At 39.9% G+C, this 25,606-nt stretch overlaps 1 protein-coding gene across 2 annotated transcripts in view; it reads left to right on the plus strand.

Moving 5' to 3' along the window:
- The window catches only part of SLC9A6 (solute carrier family 9 member A6), a 61,505-nt gene extending 36,843 nt beyond the window's left edge, over nucleotides 1–24,662 (plus strand). The window contains exons 11-17 of one of the 2 annotated variants that reach the window (XM_054676917.1): nucleotides 89–200; nucleotides 1,860–2,013; nucleotides 6,446–6,535; nucleotides 7,691–7,721; nucleotides 10,967–11,046; nucleotides 17,611–17,716; nucleotides 21,995–24,662. In XM_054676917.1, the coding sequence (XP_054532892.1) occupies nucleotides 89–200; nucleotides 1,860–2,013; nucleotides 6,446–6,535; nucleotides 7,691–7,721; nucleotides 10,967–11,046; nucleotides 17,611–17,716; nucleotides 21,995–22,267 (846 nt within the window). In that variant the 3' untranslated portion in view covers nucleotides 22,268–24,662. The remainder of the gene's footprint in view (nucleotides 1–88; nucleotides 201–1,859; nucleotides 2,014–6,445; nucleotides 6,536–7,690; nucleotides 7,722–10,966; nucleotides 11,047–17,610; nucleotides 17,717–21,994) is intronic. The other variant, XM_016944230.2, reaches the window with a different exon arrangement.
- Nucleotides 24,663–25,606: the final 944 nt, after the last annotated feature.

Consider the following 25,606-nt stretch of genomic DNA (forward strand, 5'->3'; position numbering starts at 1 on the left):
CTAAAATAGTCTTTCACCATCTTGAATGTATAGTCTAAATAATATTAATAGTAAAATGAAATGATCCTTAACCTATTAATAATTTTAGGTTGCTATTTTCTTGGGAAGAGCTGCCAATATTTACCCCTTGTCCCTCTTACTTAATTTGGGTAGAAGAAGTAAGATTGGATCAAATTTTCAACACATGATGATGTTTGCTGGTAAGTTATAACTTTCTTCTCTTGCCCACCTCAAGCAACCATTCACAATGCGTATGCCAGCTTGATGTAACACTGAGATGTTATGCTGGTCATATAATACTCCTTTATTTTTATATTATTTATTTATTTAGAGACACTGTTTCACTCTGTCGCCCAGGCTGTAGTGCAGTGGCACGATCTTGGCTCACTGCAACCTCTGCCTCCCAGGTTCAAGCAATTCTCGCGCCTCAGCCTCCCAAGTAGCTGGGATTACAAGGCATGCACCAATATGCCTGGCTAATTTTTGTATTTTTAGTAGAGATGGGGTTTTGCCATGTTGGCCAGGCTGGTCACAAACTCCTGACCTCAAGTAATCCACCCACCTTGGCCTTTCAAAGTGCTAGGATTATAGGCATGAGGCACCACGCCTGGCCTGTAATACTCCTTTAAACATTGAAGTTGCATCCTTGAATAGAAAAAGAAAATGTATATATATATATATATATATATATATATATATATATGTGTGTGTGTGTGTGTGTGTGTGTATATATATATATGTATATATAGATAGTGTCCCATTCCCTTCTGTGGGAATTTTTCATATTCTGATTCCAAATCCTTGGTTCAGAATTATGTCATACAAAGTGAGAAAGATAAGGATGAAGTCATTTTCAAACAAAAACCAGTAGGTGAATGTTTATAGCAGTTCTTTTCATAATTGCTAAAACCTGGAAACAACCCACTTGTCTGTCTCTCAGTGGTCAAATAGCTAATCAAACTGTGATACATCCATGCTATGGAATACTACTGTGCACTAAAAAGAACAAACAATTTACCCATACAGCATGGATGAATCTCAGAGGCATTATGCTAAGTGCAAGAAGCCAGTCTTGAAAGGTTACCTGCTGTGTGATTCCCTTTATATGACATTCACAAAAAGACAAAGTCATAGCGATGGGGAATGCATCAGTGGTTGCCAGGGGTTTGATGGAGTGACAAGAGGTTAGACTAAAAAAGGGTAATACAAAGAAATTTGACAGGGGGAGGGATGATGAAACCATTCTGTGTCTTGATTGTAGTAGTAGTCACACACACCTATATGAATTTGCCAATATTCATGTGGCTATAGACCAAAAAGAGTGAATTTTACTGTTTGTAAATGAAAAGTGAATTTTAAAAAATTACTGAAACATCAATGCATGTCAGTAAGTAACATACACAAATTCTATTTCTGTTTGTACTTTTTTTTTTTTTCGAGATGGAGTCTTGCTCTGTCACTCAGGTTGGAGTGCAGTGGTACAATCTCAGCTCACTGTAACCTCTGCCTCCCTGGTTCAAGCAATTCTGCCTCAGCCTCCCAAGTAGCTGGGATTACAGGCGTGCGCCATCATGGCTGGCTGATTTTTGTATTTTTAGTAGAGATGGGGTTTCAGCATGTTGGTCAGGCTGGTCTCGAACTCCTGACCTCAGGTGATCTGCCCACCTCGGCCTCCCAAAGTGCTGGGATTACAGGTGTGAGCCACCATGCACAGCCTGGACATATTTAAGTATGTTAATATTTACTGCATATTTGTTCACATGCTTCTAAGTTTTTAGAACGTGCTTTCTTGCTCTGAATTTATGAAGCTTGCATTGGTAATGAGTTATTGAAGAAATACCTTTTCTGTTCCCCTGTAGGCCTTCGTGGTGCAATGGCATTTGCCTTGGCCATTCGAGATACTGCCACTTATGCACGGCAAATGATGTTCAGCACCACGCTTCTGATTGTGTTTTTTACCGTGTGGGTATTTGGTGGTGGCACCACTGCAATGCTGTCATGCTTGCATATCAGGTAAGTACTAACTAGAGACCTCATTTTAAGATTAAATTTTAATTTGGTTTATTTTTCTGCCTGTTTTCAATTTTTAATCTTTGGAGAATCTGTAATGTTTTATTTTTTCCTTTTAAAAAGTATGTAATATATAGTACAGGAAAAGGAAAATATATATGCAAAAGAAAAATTCATTGTTAAGACTTTGAGGGATATCTTTCCAGATCTTTTGCTATACATGATATATATTTTTGACAAAAATGGGCAACACTGAAGGTACTCTTGTAACCTGATTTTTAAATGTAATATAGCATGGACATTTACATTGTAAATATATTTACATCATTGCTTTAATGGCTGCATATGTCCTGATTTATTTAATCAAATCCCTGTTGTTGGACTTTTGTATTGTTTCTAGGATTTTGCTATTACCATTACCATTTGAGGATTTTGCTGTTACTATTACCGTTAACGATGTGAACATTCTTAAATGTATACACCACTGTGTACTTGTTTGATTATTTTTTAGAATGCATGTCTAGAAATGAAATTGCTTGCTCAAAAGGATATGTATATATTTAAGGCTTTTGATCAATATCACCAGGTCAGATAAAAAATTTGCCTTCCACCTGCAATGTATGAGACAATGCGGTTTACCCCAACCCTAATCACTACTAGATATTATCATTTTTCTTATCAGCACTGTTTTTAACCTAACAATCCAAAGCCGAGATCGTGAGGTCTTAGTCTTGAATGTGTACCAGTTAATGTATTCAATTTGAAAGCTCCCTTGTATCTCAAGAGTTCTGCATTTGTTTCCATGGATACAGCAGCCTATGCTGCTAAAGCCTTTGTAGATTTGAGTTCTGTGTTTGGCTGAAACTTCATAGACATTAAGAGCTACCAAGCTTACAGAATACATAGGACTCATTAGAGAAAACAGTATTTCACACTTTATAGATCCTGTCCTCCATTTTTTTAAATTCTATTACACCTTTTTTAAGACTTCTAAAAACCAGCCAGCCCTAAATCACACTTTGAATGTTGTTGTTATTGTCTTAATTTCTCTTTACTATTCAAATCTTTTATAATTTCTGTGCTTTTATTGTGCATAGTATAAAATACACAAAAATAATGTTCTTATAACCTTAATTATTACTTTAGGGAGGATCTGGCATTTATTGAACACTTACTATGTGCTGGGCATTGTGCTAAGTACATTTTACATATTTATCCAAACATGATAACTCCATTTTACAAGTGATGAAATAGAGGCTTAGAAGGGTTCTGAGTTGTTCAAGGTCATCTGGATAATTAAATGGCAGGCAGAGGAGCCTCCAGTCTTTCTTAATTTCTTTTAGATTTAGAAATTAATTTCATCAAATAATGGTCATGGTACATTTTGAAAGGACACAGTTCCTTTCTTTTCTCAAGAGCTTGTAGATGAAGACTTTCCCTCATTGTCCTAAGGATAACAAAATTAAATGTAAGAACAAACCAAACAAAATATCTACGCTTACCATCCCCGCAAAAAGAAAAGACAAAAACATACCTACTCACACAAAATTTAATCTACATCACTAGCTGTCAAAGCTCTTTGGCCGAATAGTGCCTGTCCCGTAACATAGTTGGTCACTTAATTATAATATTGTCTTATAGTCTTAGGTTACTTCTTATTGCCTTCTTGTTTTATTGGCATTATTCTTGGCCTCTTCGTGAACAGGGGCTGTATTTTAAGCTTCTCTTCCCTCCCCCCAAATTTGTCTAGTACAATTTTAAGGGCACTGCAAAGTCCTGAAAGTTTAAGATTCATGCAGACTTAGACTTGGCTTTGAGTTCTTGCCCCTTCACTGATGAATTCTGTGATCTTTGGCAAGTTCTTTAACCTTTTAAAGCCTCGGTTTCCTCATCTGTAACATGTATGTTATAGTACCTACCTCCTTGGGTTGTTGTAAGGATTCAGTGAGCTAATATCTGTAAAGTTCTTAGCACAGCATTTCAAATTACCTTTTATTCATTCATTCAATAAACATTTACTGAACACCAGCCATGTGCCGGGCACTGTAGGTTACAACTCAGTGGTTCTTTTTTTTTTTTTTTTTTTTTTTTTTTTTTGAGACGGAGTCTTGCTCTGTCGCTTAGGCTGGAGGGCAGTGGTGCAATCTCGGCTCGTTGCAACCTCCGCCTCCCAGGTTCAAGCAATTCTCCTGCCTCAGCCTCCCAAGTAGCTGGGACTACAGGCATGCGCCACCACACCTGGCTAATTTTTGTATTTTTAGTAGAGATGGGGTTTCACCATGTTGGCCAGGCTGGTCTCAAACTCCTGGCCTCAAGTGATTCGCCCGCCTCAGCCTCCCAAAGTATTGGGATTACAGGCATGAGCCATCTCACCCAGCCTCAGTGCTTCTTAACTGGGGAGAATTTTGCCCCCCGCCCAAGGGACATTTGGCACTTTCTGGAGACATTTTTGGTTGTCACAACTGGAAGAGGGGGCCGCTGCTGGCATCTAGTGAGTAGAGGCCAAGGATGCTGCTAAACATGCTACAATGCATAGGACAGGCTCCTCACCACCTGCCAACAGAGAATTATCTAGGCCAGAATGTCAGTAATGCTAGGGTTAAGAAATCCTCCTCTAGAGAAGCACAGTGATCAAAATAAGATAGAAAAGGTTCCTCGACTCATAACATCTATACTTTAGTGAGAGAAGACAGACAATAAGCTAGTAACACATAAATGAACCTGATAACTGCAGATGATATTAAATGCTGTGATGGGAATCGGGCAAGGTACTGTGATAGTGACTGGGGATGGGGGTGTTTTTGATACAAGGAGGCCAGGGACGGTTTCTTTGAGAGGTTATATTTGAGTTCAGTCTTACCTACGTGACTAGATGGTGCCAGTTAAACAGTCATCAGGAAGAAGAGCAGTCTAGGCAGAGGGAAGAGCAAGTTGTACAAATGTCCTGAGGAAGGGACAAACTTGGCCTGTTGAATGAACAGGAAAAAAAACTCTCATGACCGGAGTATAGTGACTGAAGGGTAGATAGGAAGTGAGGTTGGCAAGATCCTATGGAAGCAGGGGTTCTGCACACTTACTGTCAAGGGCCAGAGAGTGAATATATCAGGCTTTGGAGGCCATATGGTCTGTCTCAGCTACTCAACTCTAGTGTGAAAGCAGCCCTAGACAATATATAAATCAATTGGTGTGGTTGTATCCCAGTAAAACTTTATTTACAAAAACAGAAGAGGTGCTGATGTGGCCCGTAGGCTGTACTTTGTGGACCCCTAATGTATAGTCTTGTGGAACATGGTAAGGGATTTGGATTTTAAAATACAATTGGAAATCCTGGAGGATTTTAAAGCAAGGAAGTGACATGAAGTCATTTACAGTGTAAAAGGTTCACTTTAGCTGTCATGTGAACGGTGGATCCACAGTAAATTTGAAACAGCCAGCTATTCCCATGTCCTTTCACATAGTTTGTGACAGTCACATTTGGCTCTCTATCATTTACTACACATGCTTTGCACTTCTGCGTCTCTGAGCCTTTGCTCATACTGTTCCCTCTGCCTGGAATGCTCTTTCACTGTCAGTAAATGACACAGCTAAGTGCCACCTCCTTTTCCCTCTGTTCTTTTCCCTCGGAACCACTCTTATGTTGGTGCAACATTGGGCCTCTCCGTTGTAGCACTTATTTTATTCAGTCTTGTAATAATATTGTTATAAGAGCTGCCACTTAGTGTTAATGTTTCAGATACTCTTTTAAAAGCTTTTCATACATTTTCTCATTAAATCCTTGCAGCAACTCTGTGTGGTGGATATTAGCCCCATTTTCCAGGTGATAAAGTGATGATTTATAGGACTGCCTCACTTGACTGAGTTCACACAGCTAGAAAGCAGCCAAGTCCAGATTTGAACCCAGAGCTCCCTGATAGAAGCCCTTAGGGATTATGCCCTAGTTGTGTTGGTTTCCCCCACTAGTCTGTGAGTTCCTTGAGGGCAGGGGCCATGTTTAATTCATTTCTATGCCCTGTGCCTAGTACAGTGCCTGGCAAATAGTAAGTGCTCTATAAATGTTTATTACATTGACTTAGCTTCTAATAATGTACCATCTATTACAAGTGTGCTATCTTCAAGACCACTAGATGTCACTGGAGATGCATAAATGTGGTTAGAGTTTAATGTGACTGATAAGATGTTAAAACAGCTCCTGGCCATTTTAACAAAGGAAAAATGAGCCATTCTTTGAATTATGAATCTGGTCATAGCAATCTGTTTTCAGGTCCTTGACCATGGTTCCCTTGCTTTCCAGATGCAGCCTTGCATCATTTTCTCCCTTCAGTGTTATTTGTGTTCTGGGATGCTACTGCTACAGCTTCTAGTACTGCTATTTTTTCTGTGTTGTCTGTAGTAGTTAATTTAATCAATAAACATTTGAGCACCTATTGTGTGTCAGGTACTGTGCTAGACTCTGGGGATACAGAGATGAATTGAGACATGGCCTTTACCCTCAAGGAACTCACAGTCTTTTTGGGGAGACTGACAGGTAAATAACTATACTCGACTGTGCTAAGTATCATAATAAAGGACTGTAGAAAGTGCTGCAGATGCACAGAGGAAAAAATGATTCTGCTTGAAGGGGTCATAGAATGGTTACTTTGGAACTTGAAAATCGCTTAAAAAATGAGGGAAAGCACATTGCAGCTGGAGAGAACAGCATGAGCAAAGGCATGGGAGGCTCAGGAGAGGATGGATTTGGGGAGATGAGCAGGCAGGTATAGCTAGAATGGGGCATGTAGAAGAGAATGATGGGAAATGAGGATGGAAAAGTAGGTTGGAGTGGGGTGGGGATGCTAGTTTATAGAGAGTCTTGAATGCCCCACAAAAGACTTCAGACTTGACCCTCTGGGTTGTAAGCCACTCTCAGAGTCCTTTGTCAAGGGAGTAACACAGCGAGCTCTATGCTGGCGACAGCTGACTCTCGGGGAGAGCCTGGCAGCTGGAAAAGCTTCCACGACAGAGCCCGTAAGCCTCAGGATGAGGGCTGCCCTTGAGCAGTTGGGATGGAAAGGAGAGAAGACTTGAGAGACCGTTTAGAGGAGGAATGAACAGAGTTTGTGAGTGCCCGTGTTTAGGGAATAGAGAGGAGCCAGAGAACTTTGTAATGAAGCTTTTCCCTGGGATACAGAAAGCAGGAATTTTAAGCAGATAAAACAAGAGTTGTGAAGAAGCAAGGCTAATATCTATCCATTAGCCTATGAAAAACCTGTAATTGGACCCTCTCTTCAGTCATCGTAACAGAATGTTACCATGAGAGCTGCGAAGTGAATTGCACTGTGCCATCCTTGTTTTTGGAGCTACCCAGTAATTCTTATTTAGCAACTGGGGCAGTGCTGCTCTCCCTGATTCCGCTTCTAGTGGACCTATATTCAGAGAAAAAAATGCTGTTTTTTTCTGAAACTGGTAAGTAAGATTGCAGGAAGAGAATCATGGGTACACCCTGCTTGCCTTAGAATCCAAGCTGTTGCTAAGGAAAGTGGCAGGAGCCAAAAATCTGCATCAACAGCTATAGAGAAGCAAGAAAACATTAACCATTCCATAGCTTCTGTGTTGAGAAAAGTAGTTGCCTGACAATGTACATGTGTGAATAGACCATTTTTTGGCTTCAAAATCTCATTTGCTCTTTGTCTTTCTCCTTTAGGGTTGGTGTTGATTCAGACCAAGAACACTTGGTAAATATGCGTTTTTGTTGTTCCTGGCATTTCTGTCAAATGTGCAGTCATTTGGAAAGAAAACAATCTACTATAAACTTCAACCTTCTATTTAGATCCTGTCCTCTTTGCCTCAGCTTTGGAGGAATGATATCATTCCTGGCTTTTCTCACTGCTCCATAGAGACAAAACCAAGTTTGCCACAGTGCCATAGTGTGTGGTTATCAAGGGTGACAGCTTTCATGTCTCTGGGCCATCCTGCCTGGGCTTTTGTCCCAGAGGAGAGCAGTCTTTTAAGCACTCCTGGGTTTTCGAGTGACTCCTCTGGCACGGGGAGGCTTTTTCCACTTTGGTTTGCGCATGAAGGCTTGTCTCTGATGTAAGCCCTACTCCAGCTGCTCTTCCTGTGTAACTTTCAAATAGGATGACCAGCAGCTGCCCTAGAGAACTGCCTAGAAGCTTTTGAATCTTCAACCAGTCTTCCCTGCCTGCTCAGGGAAACGCACTTTCTTACCTTGCCCCTCAGCCTTGGCCACGTTTCCTTGCTTCCTTCCTTCTGTTGTGTCAGTTTCTCAGTTGTTGCTATGAACTTGAGCCCGTTGGACTGAATGCATTGTAACTCGCTGCCCTCTCTAGACTGACTACCCTTGTCTGGTATTTTCCATCTGTTTTTCAATTGCTTCTGAGCACCATTGAATATGTGCCTCCATATCAGACGTTAGATGAGAAATCACAGAAATTAGATTTTTGAACATGGAAAGCATCTCTTTCAAAACACAATTTTTTTCTTGTCAGAAACAAACCACAGTCAGTATATTTGTCTTCAGGGTGAGGTTAAAAAAAATTTCTCAGATTCATTTCCTAAATGCTAATTTTGTTAGCTGTTGAGTGATGAGTGTGAATGTATGTATGAGATATAGTAAGTACTTGACTCTTATGGTCAGAGCCTTAAAGTAGAATTCCATGGGCTTGACATACTTATAAAAACCAAGCTGGATAAATTCCCATGATGCCGGGCTCCTGGTGTAGTGTCCAAGGGGTGATAATTCCTCAGTGCCTCCTCCCTGTGTCAAAACAAGAATAAAGTTAATCATGCAGTTCAAAAGACAAATGCTCTATCGCTCTCTGTGTAAGTCTCCACCAGCTGTGTCACCTGTGTAACCACAGAGGAGAAATGGAAAAGGAGTGACAGGGAGAGAGCCAGGTAGGTGAGTGCCAGTCGTGACATACAGAACAAAGGACCGTTTTTTTTCCCTTACCTTCAAAACCCTATGGCTGGGCCGGGCATGGTGGCTCACGCCTGTAATCCCAGCATATTGGGAGGCCAAAGCGGGTGGATCACCCGAGGTCAGGAATTCGAGACCAGCCTGGCCAACATGGTGAAACCCTGTCTCTGCTAAAAATACAGAAATTAGCTGGGCGTGGTGGTGGGTGCCTGTAGTCCCAGCTACTCAGGAAACTGAGGCAGGAGATCGTGCCACTGCACTCCAGCCTGGGCAACAGAGGGAGACTCTGTCTGGAAAAACAAAAACAAAATTAAAAAAAAACAACCCTGTGGCTGTCTTGGTTATATTGTTCCTTTAATATTTTGAATGTCCACGAGAAAGCACAGAGGAACATTATACTAAGTATGGAGTGTGTGGGGGTGGGGTATACAGGTGTTCATGTGGTGAGGGGTGGTGAAATGTTGTTCTTCAAGAGGTGGAGGCACAGAAAGATACTTCTATGATGTGAAAGGAATTGCAGGTGTTCTTCAGCTTTCGTAAGCCCATACAGTGTTTCCAAACATTTTTGTGTTATATATAAGTTGATACATGACACGTGACACGTTGAAGCAGAGAGAAATTTATTTTGAGCATTAGGAAGGACAGGAAGAAGCCAAAACCGAGAATCTAAACTCTGTGCTTGCTTGCTTATTTATTTATTTATTTACTTACTGAGATGAAGTTTCACTCTGTCGGTCATGCTAGAGTGCAGTGGCACGATCTCAGGTCACTGCAACCTCCACCTCCCAGATTCAAGCAATTCTCTTGCCTCACCCTTCCAGGTAGCTGAGACTATAGGTGCCTGCCACCACGCCCAGCTCACTTTTTTGTGTGTTTTTAGTAGAGACGGGGTTTCCCCATATTGGTCAGGCTGGACTCGAACTCCTGACCTCAAGTGATATACCCGCCTTGGCTTCCCAAAGTGTTGGGATTACAGGCATGAGCCACTGTGTCTGGCCTAAATTCTGTGCTTTTAGAAAAGAAGATTATGGAAACATAGAACATGAGCACTGGAAAGGGCCTTCAGAATTCTCTAACCCTCATTATGTTTTTATACATGAAGAAGTTCAGGCCCAGAGAGAGAAAGGGACTTGCTTAAACTACTTAATGTCAATAAGCTGGGACTGGAAGCAGATTGCCTAACTGCCCAACTGCTGACTGCACCATATTACAAATAAAGACACAGTTTATATTTTTAGAAACTTTTAGAAGACGCCTACTTGCTATGTTAGTTTCTCCTCCTAGCTGGTCAGGCTTACCATGGAATTTCCCTACTTGTTTTTATTTTGCTAGTGTTTCAAGAACATAGTAGCAACTTTGAAGTTGCTAGTTATTTTCGAGATCCATGACGACTCCCAAATATAGGGATGTTGATGTGATATTTTCTAAGGTGCTATTATTACATTGAGAGTTAAGTCTTTCAGGTTCAGTACATGAATTACACCACATTGATTTTTTTTCTTTTTTTTGAGACGGAGTCTCGCTCTGTCGCCGAGTCTGGAGTGCAGTGGCACGATCTCGGCTCACTGCAACCTCTACCTCCTGGGTTCAAGTGAACTTCCTGCCTCAGCCTCCTGAGTAGCTGGGATTACAGGCAGGCCCCACCACGCCCGGCTAATTTTTGCATTTTTAGTAGAGACGGGGTTTCACCATGTTGGTCAGGCTGGTCTTGAACTCCTGATCTCGTGATCTGCCTGCCTCGGCCTCCCAAAGTGCTGGGATTACAGGCATGAGCCACCGCGCCCGGCCCCCACATTGATTTTTTAAGTGAGAGTAGATTCGTAAGTTAGCAAGCAGCCTGAGTAATAGAGGTGTTCAGAAAAACATTTCAATTTCCTATTCCAAAGCTGCAATATACAAGCTATTAAATTTCTAATATTACCCTTGTTGGAGAGTGTCTTATAATATAGTAGCCTCTATTTCTGATTCTCCAAAGGAATGGCTCTAAATAAATGTTCATATCTTTGTATAGATATTGATTTCTGTATTATCTATCTGCAGGGTGTTCCTGAAAATGAAAGGAGAACTACCAAAGCAGAGAGTGCTTGGCTTTTCCGGATGTGGTACAACTTTGATCATAAGTATCCTTAATTGAGGGAAAAAAAAAAGGATAGTGTGGACATAGATAATTACAGTTTAATGGAACAAGTGTTTTGACTATTCTCTTCCTGGAGCGGAATATAAAACCTACCTTTCATCTTCCCTTTCCCCTTCAGGGCTGTGGAAAAGGAAACCCACACAGACAGATTCCTCTTCAAACCCATGAAACCGTAGGGACTGGTCATTTCAGAAGCTGGCTGTGTAAAGGGAACCAAAGCCCAAATATGACATACTTTCTTTGATATATAGGTTTATTTATTGAGCAAACTTTAATATTTGTTGTCCTTTAGCTAATTTAGTGAATCCCACAGAAGGTATTTCTTGGTTCTTGTCTGCGTACTTGGCAGGGTAAGAGAGGAAAGGCTTGGGAAAAAGCATGAGAATGAAATCAAAATGCGATAATGTTCAATACTGCGCTGTTCAGCAATACACTTTTTTTCCCCTGACCTTTCCAAGGACTAGGAGATTCTCTCTGTTCAGCATGCCACAGATAGCTAATGTTTTTGTTTGCCAGATTTCCTTCTTGCCCTTTTGTAAGTCTGTTTCATAGCTGTACTTTGAGTAGTGTTGATATTCTATAACCTCTTTAAATCAGGGATCCCCAACTCCCGGGCCGCGGACCAGTACTGGTCCGTGGCCTGTTGGGAACCGGGCCACACAGCAGGAGGTGAGCAATGGGCCAGTGAACATTACCACCTGAGCTCCGCCTCCTGTCAGATGAGCAGCATTAGATTCTCACAGGAGCCCGAACCCTGTTGTGAACTGCCCTTGCGAGGGATCTAGGTTACATACTCCTTATGAGAATCTAATGTCTGATGATGTGAGGTGGAACAGTTTTATCGCAAAACTGTTTTGTTCCCAGCCCCGTCCATGGAAAAATTGTCTTCCACAAAACCGGTCCCTGGTGCCAAAAGAGTTGGGGACCACTGCTTTAAATCATGCCTTTTAAACATTTTATCATTATTAAAATTAATTTCTTATTTGAAAATTCACCTAGCAAAAAGAGCCATGGAGTTCTTTCAGGCTCTGATTTATCAGTAAATGATTCAAAACTTGGTTTATGTTCTATTGAAGCAAATTGGAGACAACCGTGTAAGAAATTTGTCCTTGCTTTCAACTTTCTGATGAAAGCCTTGTATATTTAAGAAAAATCACTTGACACTTAATGAGTAGAAGCTACTACTTACCATGTTCTGTTTGGTAATTTTTGCATTCACTGCTTGCAGGTACTTCAAAATTAAATTATTGTATGGAAACAAGAATGCAAGCATATCTGGGGTATTAAGACTCCCATTAGAGAAAGAGAGCCTGGCTCTTAAAATTTTTTAAAGATTATGTCATTACTTTTGGCTCCATTGTCAGGGTTTTGGATATAAGCCACTCTCATATCTCTTGGGGCTTTTTCATCCCTCTAATTTAGCAATAATTTTTTAGTGAGTTTTCTGCATAAAATGTTTTGTATATTTTCTACATAATATATAAAACAGTTCAATGATCCTAATGTTGAGAAAGCGTAGAATAATAGCTTATTCTTCTGTATATTTTATGGAAGTAAACACCAAGGCTTGTTTGACTCAGTACTGCCCTATTAAGTCCTACTCAATGAAGACCTGATCATTTTAATACCTAGTGCCCTGATATAATTAAATATTCATTATTTTAGATTTCAGTTCATTTGTGTAGGCAAATGATTTGTTATAATTGAGATATAACTTGAATACAATAAAGTACACGAATCTTAAGTGTACAGCTTAATGAATTTCAACCTGTGTCAACAACTGTGTGCCTCCCACCCATACAAAGATACAAATGAACATTCTCTGTCCCCCTCCACAAAGGGGTAACCATGATTCTGACTTTCATCAACATGGGTTAGTTTTACCTGATTTTGATCTTTATATATATGGATTCATATATTAGGTATTCGTTTCTGTCTTGCTTCTTTCACTCGACATCTGTGTAATTTATCCCTATTGTTTCATGTAACAGCAATTCATTCTTTTTTTATTGCTGTAGTAGGGTAGAGCTCTGTAGTAGGAATATACTACAGGATTTTTGTTTTTAACCAGTCTACTGTTAATAAATATTTGGGTTGGTTCTAGCTTTTGGCTATTACAAAAACCTGCATGAATATATATCTTTTGGTGGACATAGCACTCATTTCTCTTGGGTATATACCAAGGAGTGCAAAGAGTGGAATTTAGGACAAGTATATGTTTAACATGTTTTTTGTGTGTTTGTTTGTTTGTTTGCAGTAGTGTCTGGCTCTGTCACCCAGGCTGGAATGCAGTGGCACAATCTTGGCTCACTGCAACCTCTGCCTCCCAGGCTCAAGTGATCCTCTAAACACAGCCTCCTGGGTAGCTGGGACTCCTGGTGCATGTCATCACGCCCAGCTATTTTTTTTTTTTTCTCAATGTAGAGACAGGGTTTCACCATGTTTCCCAGGCTGGCCTTGAACTCCGGGACTCATGATCCACCCACCTCAGCCTCCCAAAGTGCTGGAATTATAGGAGTGAGCCACTTGCCCGGCCTGTTTAGCTTTAAAACAGACATTGCCAACCAACCAGTTTTCCAGAGTGATTGCAACCAGTTTAATTGGTTTTAACCAACTTGGTGAATTTATGATTATTTCCATCAGCAAATTAAGGGAGTTCTATTTTTCAGCCTTTTAAATTTTAGCCATTTTGATGGGTGTGTAGTGATACCTCATATGGTTTAATTTGCATTTCTCTGATGACCAGAGAGGCTGAGCACCTTTTCTTGTTTTTTGACCATTTAGATATCCTCTTTTGTGAAGTCTAAGTCTTTCGTCCATTGTTTAACTGAGTTGTTTTTTTCTCTCATTGATTTATAGTTCTCTCTATATTCCTGAATTGGGTTTTTTGTTGTTGATTATTGTATTTTTTCTCAGTCTGTAGCTTGCCTTTTCATTTTCTTAATCCTGTATTTAAGGAGTAGAAGTTCTTCAATTTAATGAAGTCTGTTATATTTTGTTTATTTTTAAGATAAGTTCCCACTCTCTCACCCAGGCTGGAGTGCAGTGGTGCAATCATAGTTCACTGTAGCCCCAACCTCCTGGGCTCAGGTGATCCTCCTGCCTCAGCCTCCTGAGTAGCTAGGACTACAGGTGCATGGCACCACATCGAGCTAGTTTTTAAAAGTTTTTTATACAGACAGGGTCTCACTTTGTTGCCCAGGCTAGAAGTCCATTTTATTCACCTTTTATGGTTAGTGTTTTCTGTGTCTTAAGAAATCTTCCATATCCCAAGGTCGTGAAGATATTTTCCTGTTTTCTTCTAGAAGTATGATTGCTTTAACTATCACATTTAAGTCTTTGATCCATCACAAATTCATTTTTGTGCATGGTGAGAGATAGTGGGTCAAGATCTACTTTTTTCCATATGCATATCCAGTTGATGCAGCACCATTTATTGAAAAATATCATCCTTACCCCACTGAATTGCAGTACAATCTTTGTTGTAAATCACTTGGCTGTATAAGTGGGGATAAGTTTCTGGACTCTCTTTTTTAATCCTGTTTCTCTATTTTTATATCAATACCACACCCTTTTTATTACTGTACTTTATAATAAGTCTTGCTATCCAGTAGAGTAATTAAAATCTGGCTTTGTTCTTCTCCAGTATAGCCTTGGCTATTTTGGGTGCTTTGCGTTTTCCTTTAAATTTTAGAAACAGCTTGTCAATTTACACACATGTGCATGTGCACACACACACACACAACTGCTGGCAAGTTTATTGGGTTTGTATTGAATCCATAAATGAATTTGGAGAGAAATGATATCATAACAATATTGAGACTTCCATATCATAAACACAGCATATTGCTCCACTCATTTAGGTCTTTTAAAATTTCTCTCATTAATGATTTGTACTTTTCAGTACACAGCTCTTGTACATTTTCATTAGATTTATTCCTAAGTATTTGATGTTTTTGATCCTATTGCAAATAGTATTTACTCTGTTTTATACTTGTTTGATGTAAATATATAGATAGAAAATTGGATATTTATTTATTTATTTATTTATTTATTTATTGAGACAGAGTCTCACTCTGTTGCCCAGGCTGGAGTGCAGTGGCGCAATCTCGGCTCACTGCAACCTCTGCCTCCCGGATTCAAGTGATTCTTCTGCCTCAGCCTCCCAAGTAGCTGGGACTACAGGCGCCCACCACCACGCCCAGCTAATTTTTTGTATTTTGGGTAGAGATGGTGTTTCACCGTGTTTGCCAGGATGGTCTCGATCTCCTGACCTCGTGATCTGCCCGCCTCAGCCTCCCAAAGTCCTGGGATTACAGGCGTGAGCCACTGTGCCCAGCCTAAAATTTGATTTTATATATGGACCTTGGGTCCAGCAATCTTGCTAAGTTCACTTATGATTTCTAATAGATACTTTTTGGTCTTCTATATACATAATTAAATGATCTATGACTAATTATTTTTTTTTCTTTTCCAATCCCTGTATTTCTTTTTTGTGTCTTTTTACATCAGCTTTTTTAGGGGACTTCTTCAGTGCAATGGTGAATATAAGTGATGATACAGGACATTCTTATCTTATTCCTGACCTCAGAGGGAAATTTTTCAATATTTCACCATTAAGTACGATGTTAGCTATACGTTTTTGGATATATCCTTTAGCAGGTTAAGAGCATTCTCTTTTATTTCTAGTCTGCTGAGAGTTTTTATCATGAGTTTTTGTCTGCTGAGAATTTTTAGTATCAGATGCTTTTTCTGCATCGAGATGATCATGTGTTTATATTTTTCTTCTTTAATCTGTTATTTTGATTTTCATTGATTGATTGTTTGAATGTTAAACTAGTCTTGCATTGCTGGAACAGATTCCACTTGGTCATGATGTGTTATCCTTTGTGTATATCTCTGGATTTAATTTGCTAATATTTTGCATCTGATTTTTGTGTCTCTTTTTATGAACAATATTGGCTTGTGGTTTTTTCTTATAGTGTCCTTGTCAGGTTTCTGTAACAAGATTAAGCTGGCCTCATAAAATGAATCGGGAAGTATTCCTTCATTTTCTGTTCTCTGAAGGAGTGATAAGATTAGTGTTATTATTATTTTTTTTAATGTTAGGAAAGTTTTACCAGTGAAGCCATTTGAGCCTGGAGCTTTCTGTAGGAGAAAGTTTTTAATTTCATTAATAAATACAGGACTATCTAGGTTTTTTTTCCTTTTTTTTTTCTTTTTTTAAAACCATTTGTCAACATCTGGTGAGTTTTTTTTTCTAAGGAATTTTTTCTTGTAGAGTCAAACATCAAGACTTGTTAGCCTCAGTACTACCCATTCAGTACCAGAAGATGAAGACCTGGTCATTTCTTTACTCAAAACGCTAGTAGAATTCATCATTCCAGTTTTTTAGTAGCTTTGTGTTTGGCCAAATGTTTTATAAAGCGTGTTTATATACAGTGTTTTAATCTTTACTTAGAATGTATTAATATGAGGATTCATGAAATTTTCTCTGACTTTCTCATTTTTAATTGAGAACCACCTTAGGGTCTCATTTTAGAAAATGAGGAGGGAGGGCATGGAGGCTCATGCCTGCAAACCCAACACTTTGGGAGGCTGAGGTGGGAGGATTGCTTGAGGCAGGCTCAGTTCAAGACCAGCCCTGGCAACATAGTGAGACCCTGTCTTTGCAAAAATCAAATTAAAAAAAATTAGTTGGGCATTGTGGCACGTACCTGCTATGATCACCCACTGCACTCTAGCCTGGGTGACAGAGCGACACTCTGTCTCAAAAAAATAAATAAATGAATAAATAAATAAAGTGGGGAATTTGTGTGTCTGTATCCTTTTCTCCTTTTTCTTGTGATTCCCTCTTTTTTCTTCTGAGTGTCATATATTCTCATGTCTATTTTTATTTTTTGGCAAATAAATGAATACTGAAATGAGGGCCTATGATAAAGGGCCTCATGATACATAGTTTTTTAAAATGTCTTGAGATTTGACTTGCCTTTCCTTCTTATAGCTTCCTAAGTAAACAGTCAGTCTGATACTGAAGTTTCAACTTATAGCATGCAAGAGGCCAGCTGAATTCACAATAAATGATGAAAACCATTTTATTACTATGTTCTACTGGAACATTTACTTTCCTCTCTGGCCATTAACATTGTTTACTTTCTCCCTTATCTCCTTTAGTGCTCAATTTACAGTGATGTTCCTTTTGGTTTTAGTAAAATCAGAAAAGCAATGTGATGTAGTGGAAAGGGCACAAGATTTGAAATTCAGACCAATTTGGGCTAGCAGATTGGTCCCCATTTACCTCATTGTGTAGCTTTAAGCAGGTCATTGACCTCTCTGAGCCTCAGTTTCCATATCTGTGAAGTGGAGATGATAAAATACCCCTTTGCTGTTTCACTGCCATCATGTGAGGAGGAAATGAGACCATAGATGTGAAAGCCCTTTGCTGTCCTCCGAAGTGGTTACTATACTGTGATGGTGATTATTATCAAACGAGTTGCTCTTTTAAATTTGTAAAGAAAGGACCACAGCTCTTCCTTAACCACCGCAGCTATCTGAAGCCTCTGCTGACCCACAGCGGGCCTCCGCTGACAACAACACTCCCTGCCTGCTGTGGACCCATCGCCAGGTGCCTCACCAGCCCCCAGGCTTACGAAGTAAGTTGGTTTTATCCAAAACTAAATTCTTCAGTAAGTTAAATTTATCTGCTCTGTGGATGAGTCACTGGTTTTATTTTATTTTGGTTTGGTTTTTTGCCTTTGAGGTATAAATTCCATGAAAGGGAATTTAAGCATATTTTGCTCAACCAGAAAATACACTGAAACCTATAAATATAATTCACAGCCTTTGAAACAGCATTTGAAAACAGATATAGAATCATGCCTCATCTTACTGTGGGTGATTTTAGTAAATAGTTCTATTTCCCTGCTGGCTTTCATTTCTTTGCAGTATGTGTCCTGAGCTCAGCACTAAATGTGTATGCTTTCATCCACAAATGAGGGTTGTCTCAGTTACATTTTGAGGATTTTAAAACAACTTTGACATCCCTAAAGTGAAACAGATGGTCTATTATTTCACACCTCCCAACCTTTGGATGTTTGGGAAAGCTATCTGCCTCTGTTCCACATTTCTGGGACACATGAGCATATCTAGATAGAATCTGAATTCCATATTTTTTCCTTAGCTACCAAAATGTGATTGGTAATTTGATAAATATTGCTACTAAGAAAAAAATAACAGAAATGCTAGCTGGCCTTTGTTTTTAAATGTGCACGTTTTTATTTTTCAAGTTCTTTTTTAAAAGCCTTCCATTCTGGCCAGGCGTGGTGGCTCATGCCTATAATCCCAGCACTTTGGGAGGCCGAGGCGGCAGATCACCTGAGGTCAGGAGTTCAAGACCAGACTGGTCAACATGGCGAAACCCAGTCTCTACCAAAATTACAAAAATTAGCTGGGCACAGTGGCGTGCACCTGTAATCCCAGCTACTCGGGAGGCTGAGGCAGGAGAATTGCTTGAATTGGGGAGGTGGAGGTTGTAGTGAGCAGAGATCATGCCACTGCACTCCAGCCTGGGTGACAGAGTGAGACTCCGTATCAAAAGAAAAAAAAAAGAAAAAGAAAAAGCCTTTCATTCTAAACAAACCTTTCAGAAATAATCTATGACATCATATAGGCTCCCCTGTTAACAAAGCCCACCAGTTTTGACTACTTAGGTGCAACACGCAGAACCTTGAGAGGGGAAGCTGTAGTGAAGCTGTGTAGACATGCACCACACACACCTCCCTCCCCGTGCCCCCATTCCCTGTGAGTGAACCTCATGTGAAACCAGATTGTATAAGAAATGGACAGGAGAGAGTAGGCAGAGTAGGGGTGGCATCTGGGCCAGGGAGGAGCATCCTACAGCTTTGTGTTATGTCGTGTCAGTGCATGTTTCTGACAGACTGTGCCTGTGAGATGGGGCACACACACCATGTTGCCCCTCCTCTCCCTTCCACATTGCCCAGGCTCGCCTCTCAAACATTGTCTCCATTTCCACCATGCCCTGTTAACCCACATAACTGTGCAGAGAAGTCAGCCAGCTCTGTTGGTTCAGGCAGTGAAGCTTGGCTCTTGGATTCCAGAGACCCACTCGCTGTCACCAAAAGCCAGAAGAGGTCCACAACAACCCTGTGTCCTTGGAATGTAGCGAAACACAACAGGCTCCCTAGAGCAGCTGTAACAAAGTACCAAAACCGAATGGCTTAAACAATAGAAACTTATCATCTCTTATTTCTGGAGGCTAAAATCCAAAGTCAAGTTGTTGGCCGGGTCAGTTCCTTCTAGGCTGTGAGGGAGAATCTGCTCCAGGCCTCTCTTCTAACTCCTGGTGGCTTCCTGGCTATCTTGGACCTTCCTTGACTTATAGATGCATCACTATGTATCTCTACTTTCATCTTCACATGGGGTTCTACCTGTGTGCATGCCTACTTCCGTGTCCAAATTTCTCCTATTCATAAGGACACCAGTCATATTGAATCAGGGCCTACCTTATTTCCAAACAAGACCCTATTTCCAAACAAGGTTACATTCACAGGTGCTGGGGGTTAGGACTTCAACATCTTTTGGTGGGGGGTTGCGGAGGGACACAATTTAACCCATAACAACCATCACACTTAATTTTTTTTTTTTTTTTTTTAGACAGAGTCTCGCTCTGTCACCCAGGCTGGTATGCAGTGGCGCGATCTTGGCTCACTGCAACCTCCACCTCTCGGGTTCAAGCGATTCTTATGCCTCAGCCTCCCAAGTAGCTGGGATTACAGGTGTGCACCACCACACCCAGCTCATTTTTCTGTATTTTTTAGTAGAGACGAGGTTTCGCCATGTCAGCCAGGCTGGTCTTGAACTCCTGGCCTCAAGTGATCCACTCACCTTGGCCTCCCAAAGTGCTGGGATTACAGGCATGAGCCACTGCACCTGGCCCAAACGTAATTTTTTATATTATCTTTGTTAATTGCTTTTTTTAGTTATAAAACTAGCAAGCTCATGGCCAAATATCCATACAGTATGGAATGTACAAAATGAAAAATCAAAGTTGCCTTCCTCCTACCTGCAGTCCTCGAGGCAGTCTTTATTATAGGCTCACTGTGGATACTTCCTGTTATATTTTATTGCAAATGAATATGTGTATATATGGCTTTGTTATTGTTTTACACAAATGGGATTATAATAGGCATATTGTCCCATTACTTGCTTTTTTTTTTCAATTACTGACACATCATGGATACCTTTATATGTGAGTATGTTAGATGTCTTACCTTCTCTTTTCATGGCTACGTCCTATTCCATTTCATAGCTGTAGCAAAATTCATGTATTCAGTCTCTTATGGATAGATGTTTCAGTCATTTCCTTTTTTGCTATTATAAACAATACTTATAGTGAATATTCTTTTACATATAAACTTACCTAACTGTGTAAAAGTATATAGAATAGATTTTAAAGGTAAAATCACTGGGTCAAAAGGCATGTGCATTTTAAAATTTGATAGATATTGCCCCAAACCTCAAACTTAATAAAGACACTAGAAGGTGCTGAAGAGCCCCTGTGGACCTGTGAAGGAGCCACAGAGCTTGTGAGTATTGCTGAATTAAGTGATAGATACTGGTTAGATAGACTTACTGTCCTAACTAGATTAGACAGGAAGGGATTTGGGCTGGTTGGTGGATATGAGTTTGTTTGTTTGTTTTTGAGATGGGTTCTGGCTGTGTTGCCCAGGTTGGCCTCAAACTTCTGGGCTCAAGCAGTCCTCCTGCCTTAGCCTCCCCAGGAGCTAGGACAATAGACATGTGCCACCCATACCCAGCCGTTTATTTTTCAGTTCACACTTTTTTTGGTCTTTGAGTATTTAGGGGAATTTCTAGCAACAGCAGATTAAATTCCTTTTTAGATTTTGTCTAATAGTCTTCTCAGTCTATTTGATGGTCTTAGACAAATTCAAAATTTTCAAACAGACATGGGATTTAGAAAGCTGGAGAATATACTTCCCTCAAGGAGCATCAATGACAGACTGTTTTATGCTAGATCAATGTGAATATTTAGAATGATCCTTTCTCTTTAAAGTCATTTAGAAAAAATGGCTTGTTCTGTTTTTTAAAAGTAATATATACTCATTATAATAAAATTTCAGATAATACAGAAACATAAAGAAGAAAAGACTTTTCTATACACACATTTTTTATTTGCCAAAATGGGACTATGTATTCCTGATACTTTTCCCTTTTGTAGAACCTTATTTAAGTATACTATTTTGGTCGTAATATTTCCATGAGAACCAAAGCTTATGGAGCTGCAGTGAGGGCTTGATATGTTTCTCTGTACCCCAAACTGTATTAGGTGGTTGGACTACGTAGCATTCACCCTGTGTCTTCACCACATGTGAATCGGTCTGCTCCTGCCACACACTAGACTCTAAGCCTCTTGAGGGCAGATCGATACACACACAGTTATAGCTCAAGGGTAAGTGCCACTACAGGGAGAGGGCCAAGTATAGGATGCCACGAAAGCACACAGGAAGGACAGCTAACCTAGTCCTAGAAGCTCAAGGAAGACTTCAGAGCAAAAGTGATAAAAGGATGTTAGTCATTTGAAGGGAAAGAGGGGTCATGTAGAAGGACCTGAAAGTAAGAGAAAGCACGAGGAGTCTGGGCAGCTGTCACACTTCAGTCTGGTTGGCAGACAATGGGGCCTTTGGTGTGGGAGGGGCAGATTGTAGCAGGAGAGGAACTAAAGAGGCCAAGTCACGCTGTATTTTAAGCCAAGGTATGGACTTTAGACTTTATCCTGAGGGCAGTGGGCTACCACTTAAGGGTTTTAAATGGGGGATCCTCGAAAATACTCCTATTGGAAATGTCTCTTGAACTTCTCAAAAATTCTTAAATCTTACTTTATTTGCATTTAGAACCAGGAACAGTTGAAAGATGATGATTCTGATCTTATTCTCAATGATGGTGACATCAGTTTGACATATGGAGATTCTACTGTGAACACTGAACCGGCCACATCCAGCGCCCCAAGGAGATTTATGGGAAACAGTTCTGAAGATGCCTTGGATCGGGAGCTTGCATTTGGGGACCATGAACTGGTCATTCGAGGAACACGCCTGGTTCTTCCAATGGATGATTCTGAACCCCCGCTAAATTTGTTAGATAATACGAGACATGGTCCAGCCTAAGCTTACTAATACTCACTTAGTGATTTGTAAAATTTGCACATGTGATTGTGAAGAAATTTGTACTACCTAAAAGTCCCAGTGCATGTGTCTGAATGTGTAAGCTATATAAATGCTATTTATATGGCATAGAAAGAATATAAATATCCTGTACACGGCAGATTGTGAACAAACTATATTCCTTTAAGTTTTCCTGGTTGCACTCTGTAGACTGGATCTGTTTTAGGAAGTTACTTTCACAGTGATGTTGTGTGTTCTGTTAGTTTTATGTCTCAGTTAAAGTATAAAAAGTGACGGATTTTCTCTTTCTTAAACTTACCTGACACTTAACCAGAGTACCAAGTTCTCGTGATGTGAATTAATTTTTTTGTGTGCTAGGGGAGGGAGAGTGAGGAGGGAGTGTTATTTCCTTGGGAACCTAGGGAGGAGAGGTTCCTTTGTTGGGAAACTTTTGTTGATAGCTGCTGCCTTTGTCCTGATCGTTTTCTTTCCCTTTTCTCTGGTGGCCTGTTGTGGTGCAACGAGCTGATGGCATTTGATCTTGCCCCATTCAGGTTGGGGAGTGAAGTGTGGGGACCCTTTTCCCCCGCTTGCTGTGAAAGCACAGATTCATTGACTACAGTACACTGTTGTTCAGAAAAGAAGGCTGCAAATGACTTCTGAGACTTTATGTCTTTTCTTCCAGACCAAGACCGTAGGAGTCACATCTAGCCGGCTTAGCCAAAGTACAGGTGTATATAGTTCAGGGCACTTGATTTAGATTTGGAGGGGCTGGGGTGGGCAGAGAGCAAGAGGTGAGTAAAGAGAATGGTGGTTTCAGAGATCTCTCTTCCCAAATGTGTAAATATTCTATACCAGATAAGTTTAAATAAGAAATTTAATTGCTGCTTAATTTTTGATTATGTACTTTATCTGTATAGCAGGCTTTGTCGTCAGAAGTTTTTATATCGATTTAAATTGCTGCTCTTTAGCAGCCAAACAGGAGCAAAATGTAAAATTTTTGAACTTACTGTGTCTAATCATCATTTGTTAGTCTGTAGTTAATGTCAACAGTTAATTTATGAACCCATGATCGTTCCACACTGCACCAAAGTCAGTCATAAGAGAAATCGAATATTCTGGAGCACTGATTGCAGCAGTGTGGCTCCTTTGTGTGCAGCAGGTATAGTAGTCTTCATTTTCATGGTACTTTTTAATATTAATTACCTAAGCTGCCATGCATTTTTTTTTACAGTTCTCAAGGAAGAGCACAGAACAATTTCTCATTTCATATTTGGAGTATGAAAGTAGATTCTATTTTGTAATGCTGATAATACCTAAAGGTGCATTGAATGCTTGGAAGAATGCTTTTTGATGTTGATTTTGACCTGTTCATGATTCAGAAGAAAAACAAACTTTTTTGGATTTTTTTTCCCTCAGGTCTGAGTAGCATTGCCTTAAATCTTATCCAGTTAGAACATTGATTTATTTACATGATGTTCAGATTTTCCAGTGAAAAATACCCTTCTGAACAAAACATGTACTTACTCTCCGAAAGGCATCTGTGCTATTGCAAACACTCCTTGAGATTTTAAGGGAATTCTAATGTTGTACCCTTTCGTGGCAGCTTTGACTGTTGGCATAGCCATTTGTTATGTAGTGGTAGCGACTTTCCTGCTATGCAGGAATCCCTCCCATGAAGTGTATGTTTTACATGATGTGTGCCTCTTCACGCAGTAAATAGTTTCTTGTTAATGTATGTTTGAGGAGTTTGAACGTCAGTGTCACTTACCCACAAAGTTATTCAAGTTGTAAAAGGTTATACAATAATTTAACAACTACCTTTTTTATTCTGTCGGGTTACTGACCTCACTTTATGTAAATACTTCGCATGACAAATTCAGTAACTCGTCTATTTCAGCATGCATAAGACTTTTCACTAGGGAAACTGATAAAGCTTGAGTCAACTAAATCTGCCTTCATACTTTATCAAGGGGAACCAAGCCTGCTGTGCTTACATCAGCATCTGGAAGACTTTCCTCTCCTCTAATCTGTGTACACATCTCCAAGCAAGGAAGAAAAAACAAACTCTGCTCAGACGCCTATGAAACACCTGAATGAACTTTGATGAAGTACAGTCTGAGTTACCATCATGCACAAGTAGAACTGCTCTTGGACTTGTTTTCCTGTTGTTTGTGGAACCTACGCGTTTGAATGGCTTGAACGTTGCATCTTTTAAAGTTATTTTTTAAGGTTTCTTGGCATTTATCCTAGTTGTCCGTGTTTGGCAATGTGCTGTTAAAGTAATAGACTTTTAATCTTTATGTATTTTTTGTTTTCTCTGGAGTACTTGGACAGATGTTATAGTGGTTTCTTTTAGGAAAATCTGTCATTAAAAAAGTTATAGCCTTGCAAATAACCACTCACAGTATTTGAGTCACAGTTTATTCTAGTGAGACGTAAAGAGTGCTGACTTCATTTATTTTTCTACCTATATACCTAGTGGAAAAGGGGAAGACTAATGTTTTCAAATAAACAAACAGAAACCTAACAGAACTTAACTTATGGGTTGGCAAATTTTTGGTGCTTATGTGTAAGGGTGGATATATTTGCTTATGGTCACAATTGGACACTTTAGGAAATATGACTCAAAGCTGTCAAATTCTATTACATTGATTTGTAGCCTGTTAGCTTAGTAATGGATAATGTTATAAAAATGCTGGTATGGGGAAAGAGAATTCTATATCCAGTTAGGTGGGAAGGCAGTTCCAAGTATATCCAGTTAGGTAGGAAGGCAGTTCCAAGTTTGGCTAAAAGCATGATCACACAAATACAAATAGTCCTCCTTCCAAGTTAAAGACACGTCTCTCTGTGCATGAGAAGTTTTATAGGCTAGAGTTTGCTGACAGCAAGTTTGTCTAGTCCAGCAATGGCACCAACCACACTGTTGTGTTTTCTTGTCATCCACTCCAGCTTCCTTGTTTATGGCCCAGTGAGAGACATTGGTGGGGGATGGTCCACACACAACAGGCTCTTTTCTTGAAGTAACCCATGTTTTCTAATTCCCTACACAAAACCCTACATTAGATCTGAGCAGGTACAGTTGTTAACCTGACCCAATGCAGGAGTATAATGAGATGAGAGTCCCCGACAGGACGTACGCCACACAGATGATGTAGTGTGAGGCTTGAAAATAAATTGGAAATGATAATAGTTCTCATTTTTGAGCCCTTCTTAGGTACTGGTCATGTGTATACAAGGCATTTTAAAATCTATATTTTAATTTAATCATGCATTGAGGGCACATTCTATCATCCTCAGTATACAGATGAAACTGAGGTGCAGGGAAGTCACACAGCGAGT

The sequence above is a fragment of the Pan troglodytes genome, chromosome X (genome assembly GCF_028858775.2).
Source record: "Pan troglodytes isolate AG18354 chromosome X, NHGRI_mPanTro3-v2.0_pri, whole genome shotgun sequence".
In the NCBI taxonomy this organism is placed as follows: Eukaryota; Metazoa; Chordata; class Mammalia; order Primates; family Hominidae; genus Pan; species Pan troglodytes.